Source organism: Thermobia domestica, chromosome 5, assembly GCF_964235325.1.
Source record: "Thermobia domestica chromosome 5, izTheDome1.hap1.1, whole genome shotgun sequence".
Taxonomy (NCBI): Eukaryota; Metazoa; Arthropoda; class Insecta; order Zygentoma; family Lepismatidae; genus Thermobia; species Thermobia domestica.
The window spans coordinates 251,695,314-251,715,854 of record NC_137458.1 but is presented as its reverse complement, the minus strand read 5'-3'; the positions used below and the strand labels follow the sequence as shown (position 1 = coordinate 251,715,854).

The window sequence follows — 20,541 nt, the reverse complement described above, 5'->3', positions numbered from 1 at the left end:
ATATGCACAGCATAACCTTTGCACAGTGAATATCTCGTTTTGGTTGTGATGGACTTGGTTCACCTGGTTTCACTCAGGCCTTTCTTCGTTTAGGGTTCTCGTAATGGATCCACTTCTCATCACCCGTAATAATTCGATGCAGAAACCCCTTTCTGTTCTGTCGTTGAAGCAGCAATTCGCAAATGGTTTTTCGTCTTTCAACGTCTCTGTCTTTCAATTCATGTGGAACCCAATGTGACATCTTTTGAATCATTCCCATGGCTTTCAAGCGTTTGGAGACTGTTGTTTGATCAACGCCTAATGCTGCTGCAAGTTGTTCCTGCGTTTGACACGAATCCTGCTCGAGCAATGCTGTCAATTCTTCGTCTTGAAATTTTTTAGGCTGTACAGCTCGCTCTTGGTCTGCCAAGCCGAAATCACCACTTCTAAACCGTGCAAACCACTTCTGACACGTTCGCTCAGCTAGAGCATGGTCACCATACACTTCCACCAAAATACGATGACTTTCAGTCGCACTTTTCTGCATGTTAAAGTAATGCAGCAGGACACCCCGCAAAAACACTTTATCAGGCACAAATTGCGCCATGTTCACTTAACTACAAACTGGTGTTGTTGACGCTTTAATCCACTGCCCTATACTACGAACGATACGCGATGACAGGGGTTTGCAGCACATGTGTGAATACACGGAACTGTGGGACGCTCCGTTCGTTGCGCCATCTCTTGTCCACCCGCACGAATTAATTCCTAGACCAAATATAATAGTTAAAAATACTCTTAAGTAGCCCTAAATAAGATTTCTGCAGGTATTACACATAGATTTTTAAGCTAGCTACGTATACGAATGACCATTTGTTGAAGATATACCTACGTATGTAAGTGAAGCGACATCTACGTAACATTGTGTCCACGATTAAGGAAGCCCAAGGAAACATTTGAGGCCATGTTCCTTAGGGCCCCAAGATCAGAGCTCTTGACTAAGAAGATCTATCTGAAAAAAGAAAAACTGAATGTATAAAGGGTGGAAGAAACCTAGATATTTTGAAGTGTAATTTCTTAAAATATCATGTTTTGTGTACTTCGGTGAATTTCCGATACTTTAAAATTATCTGCACATGTGACAGCAAACTCAGAGTATATTTCTGAGCGGAAGCAAGTTCAAATATCAATAATTCAGAGTAAATGAAACAATTCATCAGCTTGCAAATCAACCTTTAATACAATTCCCACTTTTATCATACAAAAATAAATATATACAAATAACTACAAAACTTCTAAAATCATTCATTCTTTCAGCAGCATTTGATTCAATGTCCATGCAAACAAAGTAATCAGTTTATTCAATACAATAAGGCAATTGAGCATACAATGAGTTATTCGGAGGATTTACTATTTAGATGTTTATGTTATTTTCCGGGAGCGCCGTAAAGGGCTGTTGGGCGTCTGACTTGAGAGCTGAGACCTGGTGGGTTGTAGTTGTATCCGGGATCGGATGCTGCAGCTCCAACGGATCCAAATCCAGAACCACTAGTGCCAGATCCAAGAGCGTTGGTTCGGGCAATCAGATCAAGAGCTCTCTGGATTTCTTCAGGGATTGGTGGAGGAGTTGGCAAATGATCTCCAGAAGGTTGGAATCCATTTTCATCCGCAACATATGTAACGGTGTATGTTACGCCATCATCACCGGTGTAAGTGTAAGAGCCTTCGGCTACCTGGGCTTCCAATTCTGGGTTGCCAGCGTTCCTCAAATATCCTCTTTCTTCTACGGATGTACCGTCGTCAGACTGGTAGCTAGAAACAGATAAATATTACTGTAATGTCCACCACAACTGCAACTTAGGATAGGTCTAAATTATTAATAGTTAACTCTATATCACTCTTAAAACTTTTTCGCCATCAGTTAATTTCAGTATGAACATTTGAGCCTCTCTCATCTTTAAATCACCGACTAACTATGTATAGGAACTTTCAGATGAAGTACTAAATACCAAATAACTATACATATTTACTAAAGAGAGATAATATAAAGCAAAAAGAAGAAAATATGAAAATCAAAAGTTCAAATATATATATATATATATATATATATATATATATATATATATATATATATATATATATATATATATATAAAGGAAAAGGTAACTGCATTCTCGTACTTTCTAAAAGATATAATGTGTATGTATCCTTTATATATACCTTTAATTCGTGTTACGTATTCATTAAGCTTTGTAAAATGCATATATCAGACAAAAGTTTACACCATTAAATAAAGCTTACGATTACAATTGGCATATTTATACGTACTACACTTCAAATAATATAGTAATATATAATAAGATTAAAACATAGGGATACAAGCCTGGGAATGTGCAACTGTCAACATCTCGTTTCCCTCAAGTATGGCGTTACCGTCACATAGCTCTGTCTCTTGTCGAATTTTATGAAGTAGAGAAGTTTTACATTAAACATACTGCAGGTAATACAAGTAAATCCTGCACTGAAATTGTCATTTTTTGTTATAAAGTGACGTGAACTAGATGCCTTTCTCGTAAAGTTAGATGGAAGAGACATCCTGCATGAGGAGTTTATTGCACTCCAAATAGGGGTATAGCACGGATCGTTAGTTTTGGTAATACAGGTGGTGCTTCAGCCTAATATTATTAAGGCATGGCTGGAATCGTAGAAATTCCTTGCTTTTCGGGGACTTTACAGATCATGGGTTGACTGCCAAATTGTGGTCATATGGTGAGATTCTGAATCTTCCATACAACAAAAGTGGGGTTTAGTGTTTGAGGATAAGCCAACTCGCTAGGAGAGTTCCCTCCATCAGTAAGCATAACTTGGAATAAAATGAAATTAAATATTTGAGTTTTACGTCTCACGATTATGCCGGCTAGGCTAAAGGAGACGGTGATAATAAGGAATGAATGAAGTGGTGGAATGAAGAAAGTGGGAGGAAATGGTAGAACCCCGAGAAAACCCACGCATACGGTGTTTGTCCACCACAAAGTTCAACTTGACGGGAGCAGGGTTTGAACCCGGGACCCCATGCACCAGAGGTGAACGCTCTATTACTGAGCCACCGCTGTCTCCATATAACTTGGAGATGGGCTCTGAACCATTGTTAATTATCTGATAAGAAAATGAAATGAAATGAAATCTTTAGTTTTACGTCCCACGATTATGCCGGTTAGGCTTAAGGAGACGGTGATGATGAGAGATGAGTGAAATGGTGGAATGAAGAAAGTTTGAGGAAACGGGACAACCCCGAAAAAACCCACGAGCACGGTGTTTGTCCACCACAAAGTCCACACGGCGCGGACCAGGGACCCCAAGCACCGGAGTTGAACGCTCTACCACTGAGCCACCGCGCCCACTATGATCTGATAAGAAAGAAACCCACCTTATACAGGGGAAACAACTCTTAATTTTGAGAATGATACAATGTCACTGGACTCATCGAAGGTTACTTAGTTTAGTTTAGGTATACGTCACACATAGAATATGAAGGATTATTAAAATTCTAACTAAATTTGAACATTTTCTTAAAATGTCAGGAAATATGAAAATTTAAAACACACTCCTTCCAACATACCATGAAATATTAAGATTCTTTTCTTTTATTGCCCTGTGAGGGTAATTATATTAATGTATGCTTTGGAGAAAAACCGGAACATTTGAAGTTTTCAATAATTTTGAGGGTCACAGATGATGTAAATTCCCGGAGTTTCCCGGCTAAACTGTTACTATGCTAATATTTATGTTACTATTTTTTTCTTATCTTGAAGAAAACGACTAACGTCTAATTATCCATAATTAAATTTGGGTCCTGCAAGTCTGGAACCCTTTAAAATCCCAATTTTTCTGTTAATTTAGTCTAATTTTAGGGGTAATTTTATGAAATTTAATATAACTTATCCTCATATTGACTTTGAAGCTCCTCACGAAATAAATTCCTGCGTTCGTGCATAATTAATGCAAAGTATGTATATGGGCCTAGCATTCTTTATTTGGGTTGCCAACTGCTGAACATTTAAAACATATAATTAACCCAGGGATGCAAATAAGCAACAAAATTTTATTTGCCCAAGAAAGAAGCTACTCGCGTACATCCCACAATAGAAATCATTTATTTACTTCGGTATGATTTTAAATACTCGCCCGTACCGATAAGCCACGCGCCCCGGGCGCGTGCGCGAGTGCTTATTTGCATCCCTGAATTAAACTATTTTGAAAATTATGAGCGGGTGATGTTGATTTTATTTTTGAGAGTTCGCAGCTCTATTAGTACCATCCGTCTTAACTAATGAATGCTACGTCACTGGAATTCTATCGCCGTATGGAACAGAACATACGAATTGCGGCAATTCCTTTCCCTGACATCTCAGTCAAGAATCCAGACGCCAGACTCAATGGACTAATGTCCTTTTGGACTCCTCAAGCAGTACCTTTCCCATCATCGAGTCCGAACCTTCTCAGACCTGAGGAAATCCTGTGGTCCAGTTGCAACGCAGTTTTCTACCATGGAAACGCCGATTTCAGGCAATAGTCAGTATAGGTGGTCTCCATATCAAACATAACCGATTGTGGAAACACGGCAATTACTAGGAATTGGCAGACAGAAATTTAGCTCAATATCACTAAATCAACCTCTGCATAACTACATTTAAATGTTCAAGATATCCTCAAAGAATTATCATTAAAGTATTACAACAAAGGATGTAATTTTGTCTCTCTTTACTTTTACATCAAACAGTTTAAACAAGGGTCACGAAATTGGTATTGAAAGGAGCAAAAGTTACACTTAAAAACAAAGTCCATTAGTTTTCAATTAAATCCATTATTTCGGCATTGTTTACAAAACTTTAAAAATGTACTCAAGTTACAAGTTGGCTCTAACAAAATTATGAGCCATTAGACCATTGCTATCGTTTCATTGGTCCATAGCAATATGAACGATTAGTATTGGTCCATAATGTTGTAATTGATACCCATAATCACCACACATAATAATTGAGCTCTGCAATTATTTTGTTAATTTATTTTTGTGCTTTCTCAACAACGTACAAATATCAAGTAGACCGTTATAGTTCGCAATATTAAAGATCTTACAAACCGAAAAGATGGACAACTCAAGAAATAAAGAAGATTGTGTCCTCTACTGCCCATTTTCCATGTTTATCCAGATAACTACATATCACTAGCTAAAAGGTAAGGCGTAATATTTCAAAGCCTGTTATTATTGAACCAAACCCTTTCAAAAGGGCTTATTTTAAGTAATTGACTACTATATGTGAATTAAAAGCACTTTAAGATTTTGTCAGCAAATTATTTCGCCTGCCACGGACCATTCTTATTCTTACTAATATTTAGAATTACTTGTGCGTATGTTTTTTGTAATCAGGCAGATCTTTACAAGATCTTATTATGTACAAAGTCCTTTTAAAAACAAATCGACTCGTGGAAGGATTGCATAATCAAAATTTAAAAGTGAACCACAGTGGCTATGGAGTAGGGAACAGTCGTTCTTTCAGAAAAAAAAAATGTTCCGGTGGGGGGACACACTTAGTATTCCGGGGGGCACTGCTAGCACTATTCTATTTATCATTATATTATAGACGTATTATTTTGGTCTCCTCTGGGGTTGCACTCTCAGAGCTCCGGGGGGAGGGGCAGTGCCCCCCAAAAAACATGTCTCGAAGAAACACTGGTAGGGATCCCAACTATGTTCCAAGTTGCGTACCTTTCAGGTCTTTGAATTATTTTGTATTACCATTATTCTTTCTGTGATAAGAACGGAAGTGTCAGATGGCACGACAATCAGCACAGGAAATGTGAAAGGCATTGCTCGTCCTTATTTACGTTTTACATGTTTTGTAAAAAGAGTTTGCGTAAATATTACTCTTACCGTGCGAGGTCAGTTACTTCTACTAGTAAACTACAAACTCTAAAGATAAGAAAAAACGTTCATTGCCGCGGAAACTAACGTCGTGACATTTTGTTAAGAAGTTAGATTCAGATGGAAGTTTAAGTTTAGTAGTGTGCTTGTGTTGCTTTGTTTTCTGTACAGGATGACAAAGAAATGTCGAGTATCCACCCAGATCTCCTTATTAGAGTTCTTTTTCTGGAGTACTCTGAAAAGCACTGTCCGCGCCACAAAACCACGTGCGCTGAATGCTATGAGAGAGGTGATTCAGACTGCCTGTGAAACTATTGAAATGCAAATCACATCACATGTTTGTTAGTCTGTTCCACAACGTTACTGAGACATATTGCTGCTAATGGAAGACACTTTCAATATATTCCACATTAGAACATCATCAATAATGTTTTCAACATCTTTGTGACTAAAAATCAAATTTTATTTATTTTGATTAGGGTTATTAAAGATTAAACAGTGTAAACAAGTTTTTGGGCAGGCACGTAGCCAAGGGGGGGCGGACCCCTCCCTTTCGAGACCAGAAATAAAAAAATTAAGGAAGGATAAAACAAAATGAAATGACAAAAAGAAGGATCAGCGTTAAAAATTAAAAAGAAAACTACAGTAAGCTTTTGCTTACTCTTTCTTATGAGGAGATTTGTATTACTTGCAATATGGTGGCGAGGTAAGCGAGGTATTCTGGAAGAGTCAGGGAATTTGAAATTTCAAGAAGAGTTATGGAATTCTCAGAATTCCTGCTACTAGTCAGGGAGATTTCAACCTTTCGAAAGCATAAGTGCCGTTGTGTAACAGCGTGGATATTTTTAATCATAACTTTTCGTCATCGCATCCTTGCAGTATCAAACATGTTATTTCAAGGACAATTTTCTGTTGCTCCTTTAACCTGTCATTTGGAACCGACAGTAGTTGACGGAATAATAAAAACGAAAAAAATATGTTAGCATTTGATTCAACAGAGAAAGGAACGCATATATTGTAAAACTGGTTGAATATACACATACTTCGCACAGAGGTTGTATTTGGAAGTCAACGCCTGTGGGAGTATCACCATTGATCTCAGCGACCGCGAAAACTATGGATTTGATACTAATATCACTCATTTTGGGCTATTTTTTACATGTCTCGGTATCCACCCCCCGCTGACTCCCGGCCCGTATACTTGCAAGTCATCACTAATGGAAGTGTCACCATTGATTTCAGCGACCGCGAAAACTATGGATTTGACACTAATATCGGTCATTTTGTATTACTCTTATAATGTCTTGGTATCTCACCCCCCTCCGGTGACCCCCGGCCCGGAGCCGAATAACGTGAATTTGAAAGTTAATGCGACTGGAGTTTCACCATTGATTTCAGCGACAGCGAAAATATGAATTCGACACTAATAGCTCAAGTGGTAGAGCGTTGACTTCGCATTCGGGAGGTCGTGGCTTCGAATCCCGCTGCCTAACATCCTGACTGAGGTTTCCCAGGGTTTCCCTCAGTCCTTCCAGGCAAATGCCGGGATGGCACCTACTAAACAGGCCCTGGCCGATACCTTCCCAAATCCTTTCCATTGTTAATGTTGTTGGATATTCAATGTAAAATGGCCTCTGAGCTGTATCTGGTGATTGCTAAATAAATACATAAATAAATATAGGTCATTTCTACTCCTTTTACATGTCTCGGTAAACGCCCCGCTGAGATCCCCCTGGTTCGAATTTCGACAAAAACGTTTAACTTTGGTCTGGAGCCTGTACCAAGGTATTCGTGACTAAAAGTTGGTAACTCTCGGTCAATTTCTCTGGTTCCCAAGCCGGTTCCGGTAAACGCCCCTCTGAGGCCCCACTGTTTCGAAATTTAAAAAAAAAACGCTTCGTCTTCATCTGGGGCATGGGCCAAGGCATCCCTGACCAAAATTTGGTAACTCTTGGTCTACTTGGTCGTCTGGTCCCCAGGCCGCACACAGACAGACAGACAGACAAACACACAAAAAACCCTTTATTTATTTATATTAGAAGATAGTTTACAAGACAGTATTCAGTGTGTACTTTTTATAATAATTGACGTCATAACGAAAGCAAAATTGTTGTCTTTTTCAATACTTTTTTTTTATTGTTTTGCTCGAAATTTCTTCATAGTTTGTTATTAAAATATTTGCCAACATATCCTCATTTTATTGTCCTAACAAACCAATATAAGTTGATAGTAAAGTAGTTTAGATTGATCGATCTCCTGGGCCTTCAGAATTTCATGTCACTCGCCTCCCCCCCCCCCCCGCTACGAAATCCTGGCTAAACGAACTAATATATGTTCCAGTAAAATAGTTTAGAGTGATCTAGCCCCTTTTGTGATGACCACAGTATTTCATGTCACGGACCTCCCCCCCTTCACGAAATCCTGGCTACGTGCCTGTTTTGGGAAGCCCTGCTTTTTTAATGTTGACAGATCCATTGAACTATTGTGAAAGCTATTAGTTATCAAAGTTAATGTTATATTTCCATTTACGGCAACAAATAAAAAATATAATAATTATCCACAATAAATACACCTACCTGTAACTATAAGAACCATCACCATTGTTTTCGTTGGAGTATGCAAGAATGGCAGCTGGAGGTGCTCTGGGTCTTGCAGCACTTGGTCCACCAAATGACCCAGCACCACCTGGTCCACCAAATGATCCAGCACCACCAAAGCCTGAAGTAGAAGGTGCTGCAGCAAAGCCACCAACATTTGAAGCACTAGAAGAACCTCCAAATCCACCCCTTGACGAAGAACCTCCTCCAAATCCACCTCTTGACGGAGAACCTCTGCCTGGTGGCAAATATGTGTTTCTTTGGGCTGTTGCCATTCCTAAGATGGCCAAAAGTAAAATCTGAAACGTAAAGACAATGTATAAATTTCAAATATACTGTTATTTCCAGACGATAATCCTATTTTTGAAATTATTTATAATTACGTAACGAATAAATTGTCATGTTTAGCATAACTTTAATGAATGAGTGCTTATTTTGTGAAGCCCGGAGCAGTGAAATTCCTGCCCAAAGTTTTATCTTCGGGGCCATATTCTCTATTTTGTTCAATATGTTAGTGATCTTTTTTGAAGTACTTCTTTTCATCCACCGTGTTTTTGAAAGTAGCCACCAAGGAGAATCTCCTAAAATCACCACTGGCTCTGAACCCAGATCTACCCTTTTAATTACCTATTGTATTAAGTACATAATTTATTTTAATTAGCACATTGCTAGTGTCAATTACCTGCTTCGTTGGGTTAAAATAAGAAATTAGTAATATGTTCCGTTAGTGAGTCATTTTTTTACTATTATTCAAGTGGACTCTGATAGACGTTTTTCTGTTTTGTCAGCCATTTTCTATCATTTTTATATATCTTCTCCTCCCCCAAGTTCTAGGGCTGAATTTGGATTTAAATGTCATCGGAAGTGTCACTGCTCATCTCAGTGACTCCAAAACTATGGATTCAACACTAATGTCGGTCTATTTCGATCATTTTTGTATATACTTCCGCTCCCCCTCCCCTAAGGTGTACTGTGAAAGTGAAATAATAAAAATCATCCGAATCCACATCTATGTTGAAAATTTGCTCGAGATCGGTCGGGTGGTTCAAGAGAGAGAAAGAGAGAGAGAGAGAGAGAGAGAGAGAGAGATGTTGTGTGTTTATATAATAATAAACTCTTTGATGATTAAAAATAGTGTGAGCAATTACTCTGAACTTTCCTAATTTTCTTCAGCAGGCAGTTGATTGTATTGTTCATATTACAAAAGAAAATTCAAGAAAAATCTGGAGGATTTGCCTATATGAAAACTGGCTGCCAGCATTGGAAGTTTTTTTTACATAAAAAATATCATGCGTAAATACCAAAATTATCACATGAATATAAGAAAATGTAGGGAAGTAAATTTCAGTGTGAGATTACTTCTTTTGTTATGAATGTTCAATTATTTAGAACTATTTAGAAAGTATTTAAAGTAATGTGTTATTTGTTGTATATACGAGTAGGTAATGTTTAATTCTCCTTGGTGAACAGTTTCAAAATACTTTAGAATGCTTAGTAGATTTCTAGCGTTACGTAAAAGTAGAAAAAAAGAATGTATTTCTTTTGTGCATAGCATGTAGAGTAATTTTATTATTCTTTGTACTTCCTACAATATCCAATCAAATATTTTGCGTTAATATTGAGAATCCACCTAATTATTCATTATTTTTTTAATAATTCATAAAATAAAATTAATTTGTTAGTTTATGTAAATGTAAAGTCGCGATATGAATAGAACTACTATTTTAAAAAAAATGAGTGTCATAGGGAAGCAAGTTGGTTCAGTGGTAGAGTACTCATTGCTGGCGTACAGGGCTCCTGGTTCGATTGCAAACTATGTAAAGTTGTGGTGGACAAACATTATTTATGTGGAATTCCTCGAGATTCTCCCGTTTTTCCCACATTTTCATTCAACAAATTCTTTCATTCTCTTTTAGCCTACAGGGCGTAAATGTGGGACGTAAAATTGAAAGGTTTTCGATTATCATGGCACTTATCAAATTTATTCTTTTTTTTTTTATTTATTTATTTATTTATTTTTTGTTTTCGTGAGTCTATCTACTCTAAGACATTACACTTCGAAACTCTTCTGTTTAATTTAAATTAATTTGGATTATTAACAAATGAGTCAATTTCCAGTGTACCTATTACTAAAGATGTAAAATTACTATTATAAGTGCAAGACCGAAACTGTTGCCTAAATTAACAATGTATAACCATGTGGATATTAGCAACGGCGTCGATTCCGAAAAAAGTTTAAGCGTGGGAGGAGGCTTAGGTGGGGTGTTCATTGTCAGCAGTGGCGTATTTAAGATTTTGTTTCGGCTGGCTATGCACAACACGGGGAAGAATAGGCAATTGCCCACCTGAGTTTGAGAATTAAATATATTTTAATAGATTATCTGCTAATAAACTTATATCCACTAGGAAATAAGTGAAACTCGTGTGTTGGTGGAGAATCTTAAACCCCGCCTCCACTCCCCAGGAAAATCTGAAATCACGCTCCTGCAAACACACGTTGAATATTTGTAATCTCATTTGAACTTTATCTGTGTACGTTTTTACCTGAAAGAAAATATTGAGATAAATTGAAGCTGAAATACACTGATTGCAGTTTTAATGACAAGACTTGCAAATTGGTTAATCTTATGTGATATGATACACACAAAAATTTAGCAATGAGTCTAACCTTTCTATTCTATTCGTAGGAAAAAAATGGAAGTATCCTTTTGGTCTATCTAATTTCCTGGGCTACTTATTCCCCCCCCCCCCTTTATAACTAAACGATGTAAATATTCCTTTGCTGTAATAACTAAAATCCCATTATGTTGATATCCGTTCAAAGTTGGTGTGGAACACCAGTTTCGCTTATCAGCTCCTCTTAGTTTTAGAGTTACTGACAACTACTTGAATTACAGCTTGCAACGGTCGATAGTATGATAGGAGAAACGAAAGAAGGCAACAATTAAGAAAAAAGAACAAGAGTAGAATGGACAAAAGAAAGGAAGAAAAAAATGAAATGAAATCTTTGAGTTTTACGTCCCACAGTTATGCCGGTTAGGCTAAAGGAGACGGTGATGATGAGTAATGAATGAAATGGTGGAATGAAGAAAGTGGGAGGAAACGGGAGAACCCCGAGAAAACCCACGCTCACGGTGTTTGTCCACCACAAAGTTCACTTGGCGGGGGCTGGGATCGAACCCGGGACCCCAAGCACCAGAGGTGAACGCTCTACCACTGAGCCACCGCGAAGGAAGAAAAAAAAAAGAACGTAGTTCTTGCTTGAAACGAAATTTGACAAGTCAGTATTATTTCTGAACAGAGAGCATAAGGAAATGGAAAGTCAATGAAGTTATGGAGGATTATTGTTGTACGTGGAATGCAAAAAAAAAAAAAAAAAATAACAAGTTTATTTCGGGGGGATTGAGGCTGATTTTCAGATATCCAAGCTAAAATATCCAGGTTCTAGGACAGGAACGCACCCACGCGTGGGCTCCATCGTGTTCAGACGCCACTCAAAAACTTTGTAACTCGATATACAGTACCCCCGAAAAGTTTCCGAACAAACACGAAATAAAGAAATTTTCAAAATGTAACATAAGAATGCAGTACAATTTGCTCACAAATGAAAGGTGAAACATTTTAGAATCCGACGGGAGAAAAGGTCTTGGCCTGTTGTAGATGAATTAAGAAAAATAAACTTAAATATCGCGCCGATGTGATGGTGCATTACGTACGCATGCGGTACAAAACAGTCATTACACTGCAAATTGAAGGTCGAACACACTACAAATGCCTCACAGGTGTCTCTCAAACTGCTCTGTCTACTTCTCTCTCAGATCTTACTGTTAGGAGTTTTCTATTGCACGCTAGTTGTGTGTGTGTGTGTGTGTTGAAGTGAGGTGTAAAGTGTTCCCTATTAGTCAGAATAATGAAATGTTGAATGTCAGTACGGAAAGGGAATTGGGCATTGAAACGAGAGCAAAAATAGTTACTTTACCCGAAGAAGGCTATACAATACGGGAAATAGCCGCAAAAGTGAAAATATTCTATACTACAGTGCATGATACCTTAAAACGATTTGCTGAAACAGAGGGAAATCGCTCTCGAGCAAGATCTGGAAGGCCTAGAGCTACTACTGCAAGGGAGGACAAGTACATTATAGTGACAAGCAAACGCAACAGGTTCAAAACAGTGCCCCAAATACAAGCTGGAGTGAACGAAACTCGCGAAAATCCGATCAGCTATGAAACTGTCCGGACGCTCTTCAGTCATAGGCGCAGGGTTTTCGTGCGTCGCTCCAAGGACGAAAGACTGCTTCCGTCGTGTATTTTGCCAACGGTAAAGCACGGGGGTGGTTCTGTGATGGTGTGGGATTGCTTTGGTAACAATCAAGTGGGGGATTTAGTGAAAATACAGGATGCAATGCAGAAAGAACAGTACCATCAGATTTTGATCAGACATGCAGTGCCATCTGGGAAGAGGCCCGTTGGTCATGGGTTCATCATGCAGCAAGACAATGACCCAAAATACACATCCCGACTTTGTAGAGGGTATTTGTCAGCAAAAGAGCAACAGGGAGATCTCAAAAATATGGTGTGGCCCCCACAATCACCGGATCGTAATCCAATTGAGTTACTGTGGGATGAGCTTGATAGGGCAGTTCGAAAGATGCGCCCCTCTAGCGAGAAACACTTATTTGAGATCTTCGCAAAGCCTGGATAGCAATCAAGCTCGAAACTGTACAGAAACTAATACGGTGATTGCCCAAAGTCTGTAAAGCTGTTATCACAGTACGTGGAGGCTACTTTGATGAATCGAAGATTTAAATTTTTGACAAAACAATGGTCCATTTCTGTTAAATTTCTGTATTTTCCTCTCAAATACATATTGTAGGTTCCAGATGAAAATAAATTCCATTGATATGTCTGTTTTTTCTCGAATACACGTACGTAAAGTATACATAAACCTACTTTGTACGGAAACTTTCCGGGGGTAGTGTACATACAATATATGTACACTTTCTTAATAAAACTATATCTTTTTTATTAGAGAAATTATTGATTTAGCTTAAAGATTTGGTCTTCCACTTCATCTTGCTTTTCGTAGGAAAACAATTTAGTTGTACATTTTTTTTCTGAGAATATAGGTGGCAGTACTTACCAATTACATATTGTCTTTTCGAGTGTACATCAGGTAAAGTTTTGTAATGTTGACCCCCCCCCCAAAAAAAAATGGACCCTTCCTAACAAACGTTGCTTTGGGCACACCTGTCGTGGGAAGTCCAAGGAAACTTGGTGAGATAGAAGTGTATAATGTGTTGGTCGAAGTAAATAGAAGTTTAACAATGACATTTATTTTAAGGTATATATTTGTACTGAAAAATAGCTTAATGTATCAGGAAAAATGTACTTATGTGAAAAAATAAAGTTGCTAGCATTTCATTTCTTGGGATACAGATGGCCTTGCTGTTTTGAGGGGAAGAACTCCCACGAAAACACGAAAATCGAATACGGAAGCGAACGCAACTCTCGTTTTCATTTTATCCAGCGTTACTTACTATTGCATTGTCGAATTAATTATCTCCTTACACTTAACAAATACTAGAAATTAGGGTATATCTTTTTTCAATCACTTTCAATAGTTTATTAATACTTTTTAATTATTGTTTTGTATTAAGTATAAATGAACATAAATAGTTTCTTAATACTTGTTTGAATAATTCATACCCTTCGTTGAGTTCCAGAGTCCGTCAATTTTGTACGTCAAATGAAATAGTAGTTTTTTTAATAGAACTTTTTCGTAATCGAATCAACTGGTTTCGCGCTTTATACCAGGCATTTACATTTCTTTACTAGACTGAAAGGTTATGGAATCAGCTGACAGCTTACTGAATAGAATTTTACAGATACTGTCCGGGTCGCTTTGGCTCTTAAGTTTTTAATATTCGCCATTGAATTTGAATTATTCACTAAAAATCAAGAAAGTGAAGGTGAGAGTGGGAAACTGAGTTAATTTCAGAATATTGATTTTTAAGAAGTTTGGTTTATCAAAATCTTTGATTTATTTACTCAGTCCGTCCGCGAGACAAGTATCTCAAGATCTAATTAGTGGATCACCATGATTTTTGACCAGGATGTAGAGGGTGAAGATCAACAGCAAGGAATCGGATGTGTTAATAGAGGTGTTCCGTCTAGTTGATTTTAAGATACGGACAATCAAAAATCAGTTCTCCATGTATTTCCATGGGGGAAATAATGGAAATCATCCTTGTTTGATAGACAACCCGCAATGCAGTTGAGATCGGCGGATTAGTATACTCTTCAGGATACATAACTATAATACAATGCTAAAATTACAAAATGGCTTTCTACAAAACTATGACGGGGGAATGAAGGATGAGGAAAAACTCAAATAAATAAATAAATAAATAAATAAAAATAAGTTTATTCTCACGTTGTGTTCACTGTCACAAACCAACCTATACTATGACACCGCTCCTGTTTTTTTCTCTACTATATGTAAAACCAGACGGTGATTCAACTTTGGTTACGACAACACAGTGACACTTTTCTTAATAGGCTCCGTGCCCATATTAACAGAGCGAAACTTTAAAGAATAAAATCTCATTGTTTCTAATGAGATTTCTTTCGACCAAAAGCGAAGTAAAATTAGAAGGCATCTTCATATTATTGAATCCTGTCATACTACAAAAGGAATAAGTACATCACCATTTTTTCTGAGTGCCTAGTTCCGGGTTTAGATTTCTGGTTGGGGTACTTTGTCTTGAATGCAAAACTTGTGTAGTGGTTGAAATGTTATTTTAGAAAGTAAGTCTCGTCTCATATAGACTCGGCAGTGTTGTCCACGAAATGAGAAATTTCTCATGTCGTTTCGGAAACGAGACAAGAAAATTCGACACAAGACTAGTACTAGACAAGAATTCGACACAAGACTAGAAAATTCGACAAGTTTCATTGGCAATACTAGTACTCTCAAGTCAGATTTCAAACAGTGTTTGACTGATTTTTAGTTTATCGTTCCATCCCGTATGAGACGTGGGCCTACTGCTTAACGTGGGATCTGAATCACATGAGCTTCCGTCGGAAATTGAACCCGGGTCTCTCACGCCGAAGACGCGTATGCTAACCTCTTAGCCCGAGAGAGAACTCGTGTTTTAGTGTTGCATGCTTAGTGATGTATATAAAAGCAATAAATTGATTAAGTGAATTGTACGAATCCAATAAAGAGAATTTATCAATATTTAAAGATAAGCAAATCATTACACAATATATCGGCTCTCTAATAATAAATATAGTTAGTAGACCTCTCATGACGCTTAGCTTCTAGATGAAACTAAGAAAAAATGTGGACTTAAATTTTGTACATAAATATACAAAACGAGACGAGACGATGAAAGCCTTTTCGAGAATTAATATGAGACGAGATAGAATTCGAGAAGAATAGAAAAGAGATTAAAAACCTTATTTTTTGTCTCTTTTCGTCTATATGGCAACGTCTGCTAGACAATACAAGGGAGCATTTTCGTGGTAACATATGAGACAATACAGAACTCTTTCTATACAAACAGATATAGTTTCCAAGTCGAGATGTCACTTTCATGACCTATTTCCGAGACAAAACACCAATAAATCCTGTCTTGTCGGCAGTGCTAACCCACGTTAAACACACGCCACGTTTAAAAGACACGTTTAACTCACATAAATTGAACCTAATCTAAGAAAGGAGAAAAAACAATTAAATGCATTTTATGTTGTACAATCTGACACTGAGTACTTCTGACTTTTACCTTAAATTTTCGTAATATTGTATATTACGGAAAAGATATGCATTCGTGTTTATTTACGTTTTACATATGTTTGTTGGAGAAAATAATTTCTTCTCTCTTCAGTGTTTCGTTACAAATCCTAGGTATAAATTAATGCTAATAACAATAATCAAAAATTACTCGAAAAGAACAAAAAGTTAATTAGACTTCCACAAAATGTAGGTAGGTATTTTCTTCGAAATACACAAATCCAGTGGCAACACAGTAAGAGATAAACTTGAAATTAACCATAACTGTTATTGGAAGACAGGAAAGAATAGGTAATTTTTACCCTCTAAGAAATACTCTAAATATTTACGTTTGAAAATTTGGCGTTTAAAGGAAATAATATGTAATTTTTTTCCTCTAAAAAATAATCTAAATATTTACGTCTGAAAGTCTGGCGTTTAAAGAAAATCTGTGATTTTTTCCTCTAAGAAATACTTTATAAATATTTACATTTGAAAGTCTGGCGTTTAAAGAAAATAATATGTGATTTTTTTTTCCCCCTCTAAGAAATACTCTATAAATATTTACGTTTGAAAGTCAGGCGTTTAAAGGAAAGATTAGGTATTTTTTCCCTCTAAGAAATACTCTAAATATTTAAGTTTGAAAGTTTGTCGTTTAAAATTAAAGATGGTCAATATTTTGAACATTCTTAAATTGCAAGGTTTTCTTGTTCTATTGTCCTATATGCTTAAAGAGAATTAACTACTGTATTTATTGCAAAATGAATATTTATAAACGAAACAGAACATATGATAGAACAGGACTTGAGAGAAAACAAGAGAACACCAAGCAAATCCACCCAACACGATACAAGAAAGTCTTGTATTGTCCAAATTTACTAGGTATAATGACTGGAATCAATGACGACTGCAGTTCTAATTTGTGGGGGGGGGGATGAAATGGATGGGCACAGAATATTTTCTTCTGTAGGAGGAGTTATTTTATGTATTCCGAAATGAAAATTTTTATATTATTTCATGTATATTAACATACAACATGTCTAGGGGAGTAGGTGTTGCCACTGGTGAGCTCAGGCCCTGTTTCCCCCTCTGACGTCGACAGTATCTCGGATCAAACTAGAAGTGAACCACTGAACCTATCATTGAACTCTATAATAAGACTTACTGGTAACAAAACATTATGTGATAAATGCATTATATAACTTCTAGTGTTTTACTTACAGTTTCCATACGGTATTGCCATTTTCTCTTTCAAACTACAATAAAGTGCACAATACATTAGGTACTTCATATGTGTACTAACGTAAGTTCTTTCCACATTAAGTTTTGCATACAGAAGTACTCCATAAACCAAGTGTATTATAATTTATTTTTAATTGCTTAGAAGCTCAAGAACATATAAATGCCTTCTTTCATTCATGGTATTTATGTCAAGCTCATCTCGAGACTTCTATGCAAGCAAGCTATTACGTTAATTAATGCGAAGGATAGCATTAGTTTTTTTTTCTTTACTACATGCATCACTTAAGTGGCGTGCATCACGCTGAGTGTATGGCTCAGGTGTGTACATACGTACAATGCGTCAATATATGTAAACATAAAACTTAATGTTTTATAGTTTTAATCGTTTTGTACTGAGTTCCTACCTCAGTTATATAGCTACTATGTAAAAAAAAAAAAAAAAAAAAAAAAAAAAATTTAAATTAACACCGAAAAGAATAGCATTATTCTTGTTGACTTTGTTTTAGGTGTGGGGAGGGGGATCTCAAAATGGATGGCATGTTCGCTTAGTGGTAGAGTGTTCACTTCTAGTGTGTGGGATCTCTGACTCGACTTCATGGTGGATAATATTGTGGGGGGGTTCTCTGTGCATTCCCCTTTCCTTCCACATTCTCGTTCGACCAATTCTTTCGGAATCATCCTTTTCTTTTAGTCAAGACGACATAAATGTGGCACCGTTGGCTTTAGGGCTTGTGACTGAGGGTCGCGATAAGCAAAACAGGGCCCCAACATATTTATTTAGAATGAAAATCGATTATACAATTTTCACGCCGTCTTATATTTATTACAGTATTCTCACTAAATGACATGATTAATGAACAATTCCCTTAAAAGAAGCAAGTGGAAAAGCAAGTGAAAAAGCAAAACTTTTTTTTTTTTTTTTTTACATTTAATTTCAATAATTTTGCTGATTTTCCATTGGTTCATTGATAAGTTGTATAATAAAACTTGCTCGTGGATTTCTCTTCTAGTACATAATGTTTTATACGAAATTCTTTCTACCAATTTCATATGTGGTATCAGTATTCTAATTTGATTTCATAATTATGGCATTTAACTTCAAATTAGTGTTTTATATGGTACTTCATTTCAAGTATGTTTATTGACGTTTTCAGCGTGTTTTTTGGTAAAAAAAATAATATATAACCAGAAATGAATTTCAGGTTATTAATGACAATACGATGTAAGTAATTCTATGTTATCATTATTATTATTTTATTATTATTTAATATAATTTTATTATTATTTAATATAATTTTATTATAATATTATGATTACTTTTCACTTGATTTACTTATCATCTCCGATTTCCCGCCAAAGCATTCCGTTTTCACTGATCAAAGCCAATATTCTGCTTATTTTGGACAAACTTTTAACTCAGAACATACTTAAGAATTCTGTCGAGGGCATATCTAGGAAGAATTATGCCCTAGAGGCATGCACACAGGAATTTATTTCGTTGGGTCCAAAGCTTTTGGCGGTGGGTCCAAATTCAATATTAGGATAAATTATATTAAAGTTTATAAATTTATTCGTGAAATTAGACTAAGTCTATAGACCAGTTGGGATATCGACGGGGCTCCGGATTCCAAAGGACCCTCCGCCTGCGTGCGTTCTTATTACCCTGTAAGGAATTTCTTCCACGTGTATTGCACATTACTGAAATATACATCTTTAAATGGCGTATACATGATTTCTTGGTTTTACAACGCATGGCAGCCTATGAGGCGATGGCCAGCCAAACAGATTGTAGTTGATCAACCTAAATCTTTGCTACTTCTGGCTTCCTAGACCGGAAAAAAATGAAATGAAATCTTTAAGTTTTACGTCCCACAGTTATGCCGGGTAGGCTAAAGGAGACGGTGATGATGATAGATGAGTGAAATGGTAGAATGAAGAAAGTGGGAGGAAACGGGAGAACTCCCGAGAAGACCCACGAGCACGGTGTTTGTCCAACACAAAGTCCACAAGGCGTTAGCTGGGATCGAACCAGCGACTCCAAGCACTGGAGGTGAACGCTCTACCACTGAGGCACCGCGCGCCCCCATTCCTAGACCGGAATTGGCTTTATTAATTTAAGAAATTTTTGAACAGTGAAAAAAAAAAATGGAAATCTAACACGCGATATGTGTGCTAATACGACGGATACTCGAAAACAAAAAAAAAACAACAACAACAACAACAAAAAAAATGAAATCTTTCAGTTTAACGTTCCATGATTATGCCTGTTAGGCTAAAGGAAAATATGATTAAAACAAGTGAATAATGATGGAAGAATTGGTGGAAAGAGAAAGTGGGAGGAAACTGGAGTATCAAAAGAAAACCCACTGACACAATTTTGTGGCTGGAGATCGAATCAGAGGTAAGCGCTATAAAGGCACGTAACTAGCCCAAAAATATAGGGGGGGCAAGGCAGAAGTTAAGGGGGGCCCGATCCAAACATATTATATTTCAACACCATATATAGTTCATTTGCAAGCCTACCGTGAAAATTTTAGGGGGCCAGCAAAAATTTAGGGTCTACCCCTAGACCCCCCGTGGATACCGGTCTGGCGCTATATCACTGTACCCTTGTGCCCTCGTGTCGGATATTCGAGAGCATTTGTATTCACATCAATTGAAATAAATATTGGAATGAAAATAATTATTGTTTTTTTTTAAAAAAAAACGATCAGCAGAAGAGTCTACGTTGAAATACGACCAACTAACGACGGTATTATTGCCTTTGCTAATATTTGTGTCGAGTATTGGTTAGTTTCAACTTGACATATATTGTGTTACATAATAGAACCTGATTGAAACTAAGCTACTTACAATCTTCGCCATTGTTCGAGCTCTTTAAGAAGGTGTTACAGATGTGCTAGATGGTTAAATGACTGATGAATCGGAACACTCTGCCACCTTTTTATATATATCCGTGCTCCCTCACATGGAGACACTGCACATATGGTTTAAAATATTTTCATGTGAAAAGAGGGGGATGAA

The 20,541-nt window shown here is 36.9% G+C and overlaps 1 protein-coding gene across 1 annotated transcript; it reads right to left on the bottom strand.

Moving 5' to 3' along the window:
• Positions 1–1,195: 1,195 nt before the first annotated feature.
• Positions 1,196–20,484, bottom strand: LOC145686546 (uncharacterized). Its single transcript, XM_081759983.1, has 3 exons — positions 20,371–20,484; positions 8,479–8,798; positions 1,196–1,791 (listed from the first exon to the last, which is right to left on the bottom strand). Exons 1-3 carry the CDS (start codon positions 20,380–20,382, stop codon positions 1,407–1,409), a joined length of 717 nt encoding a protein of 238 aa, XP_081616109.1. The 5' UTR covers positions 20,383–20,484; the 3' UTR covers positions 1,196–1,406.
• Between the last annotated feature and the right edge of the window lie 57 nt (positions 20,485–20,541).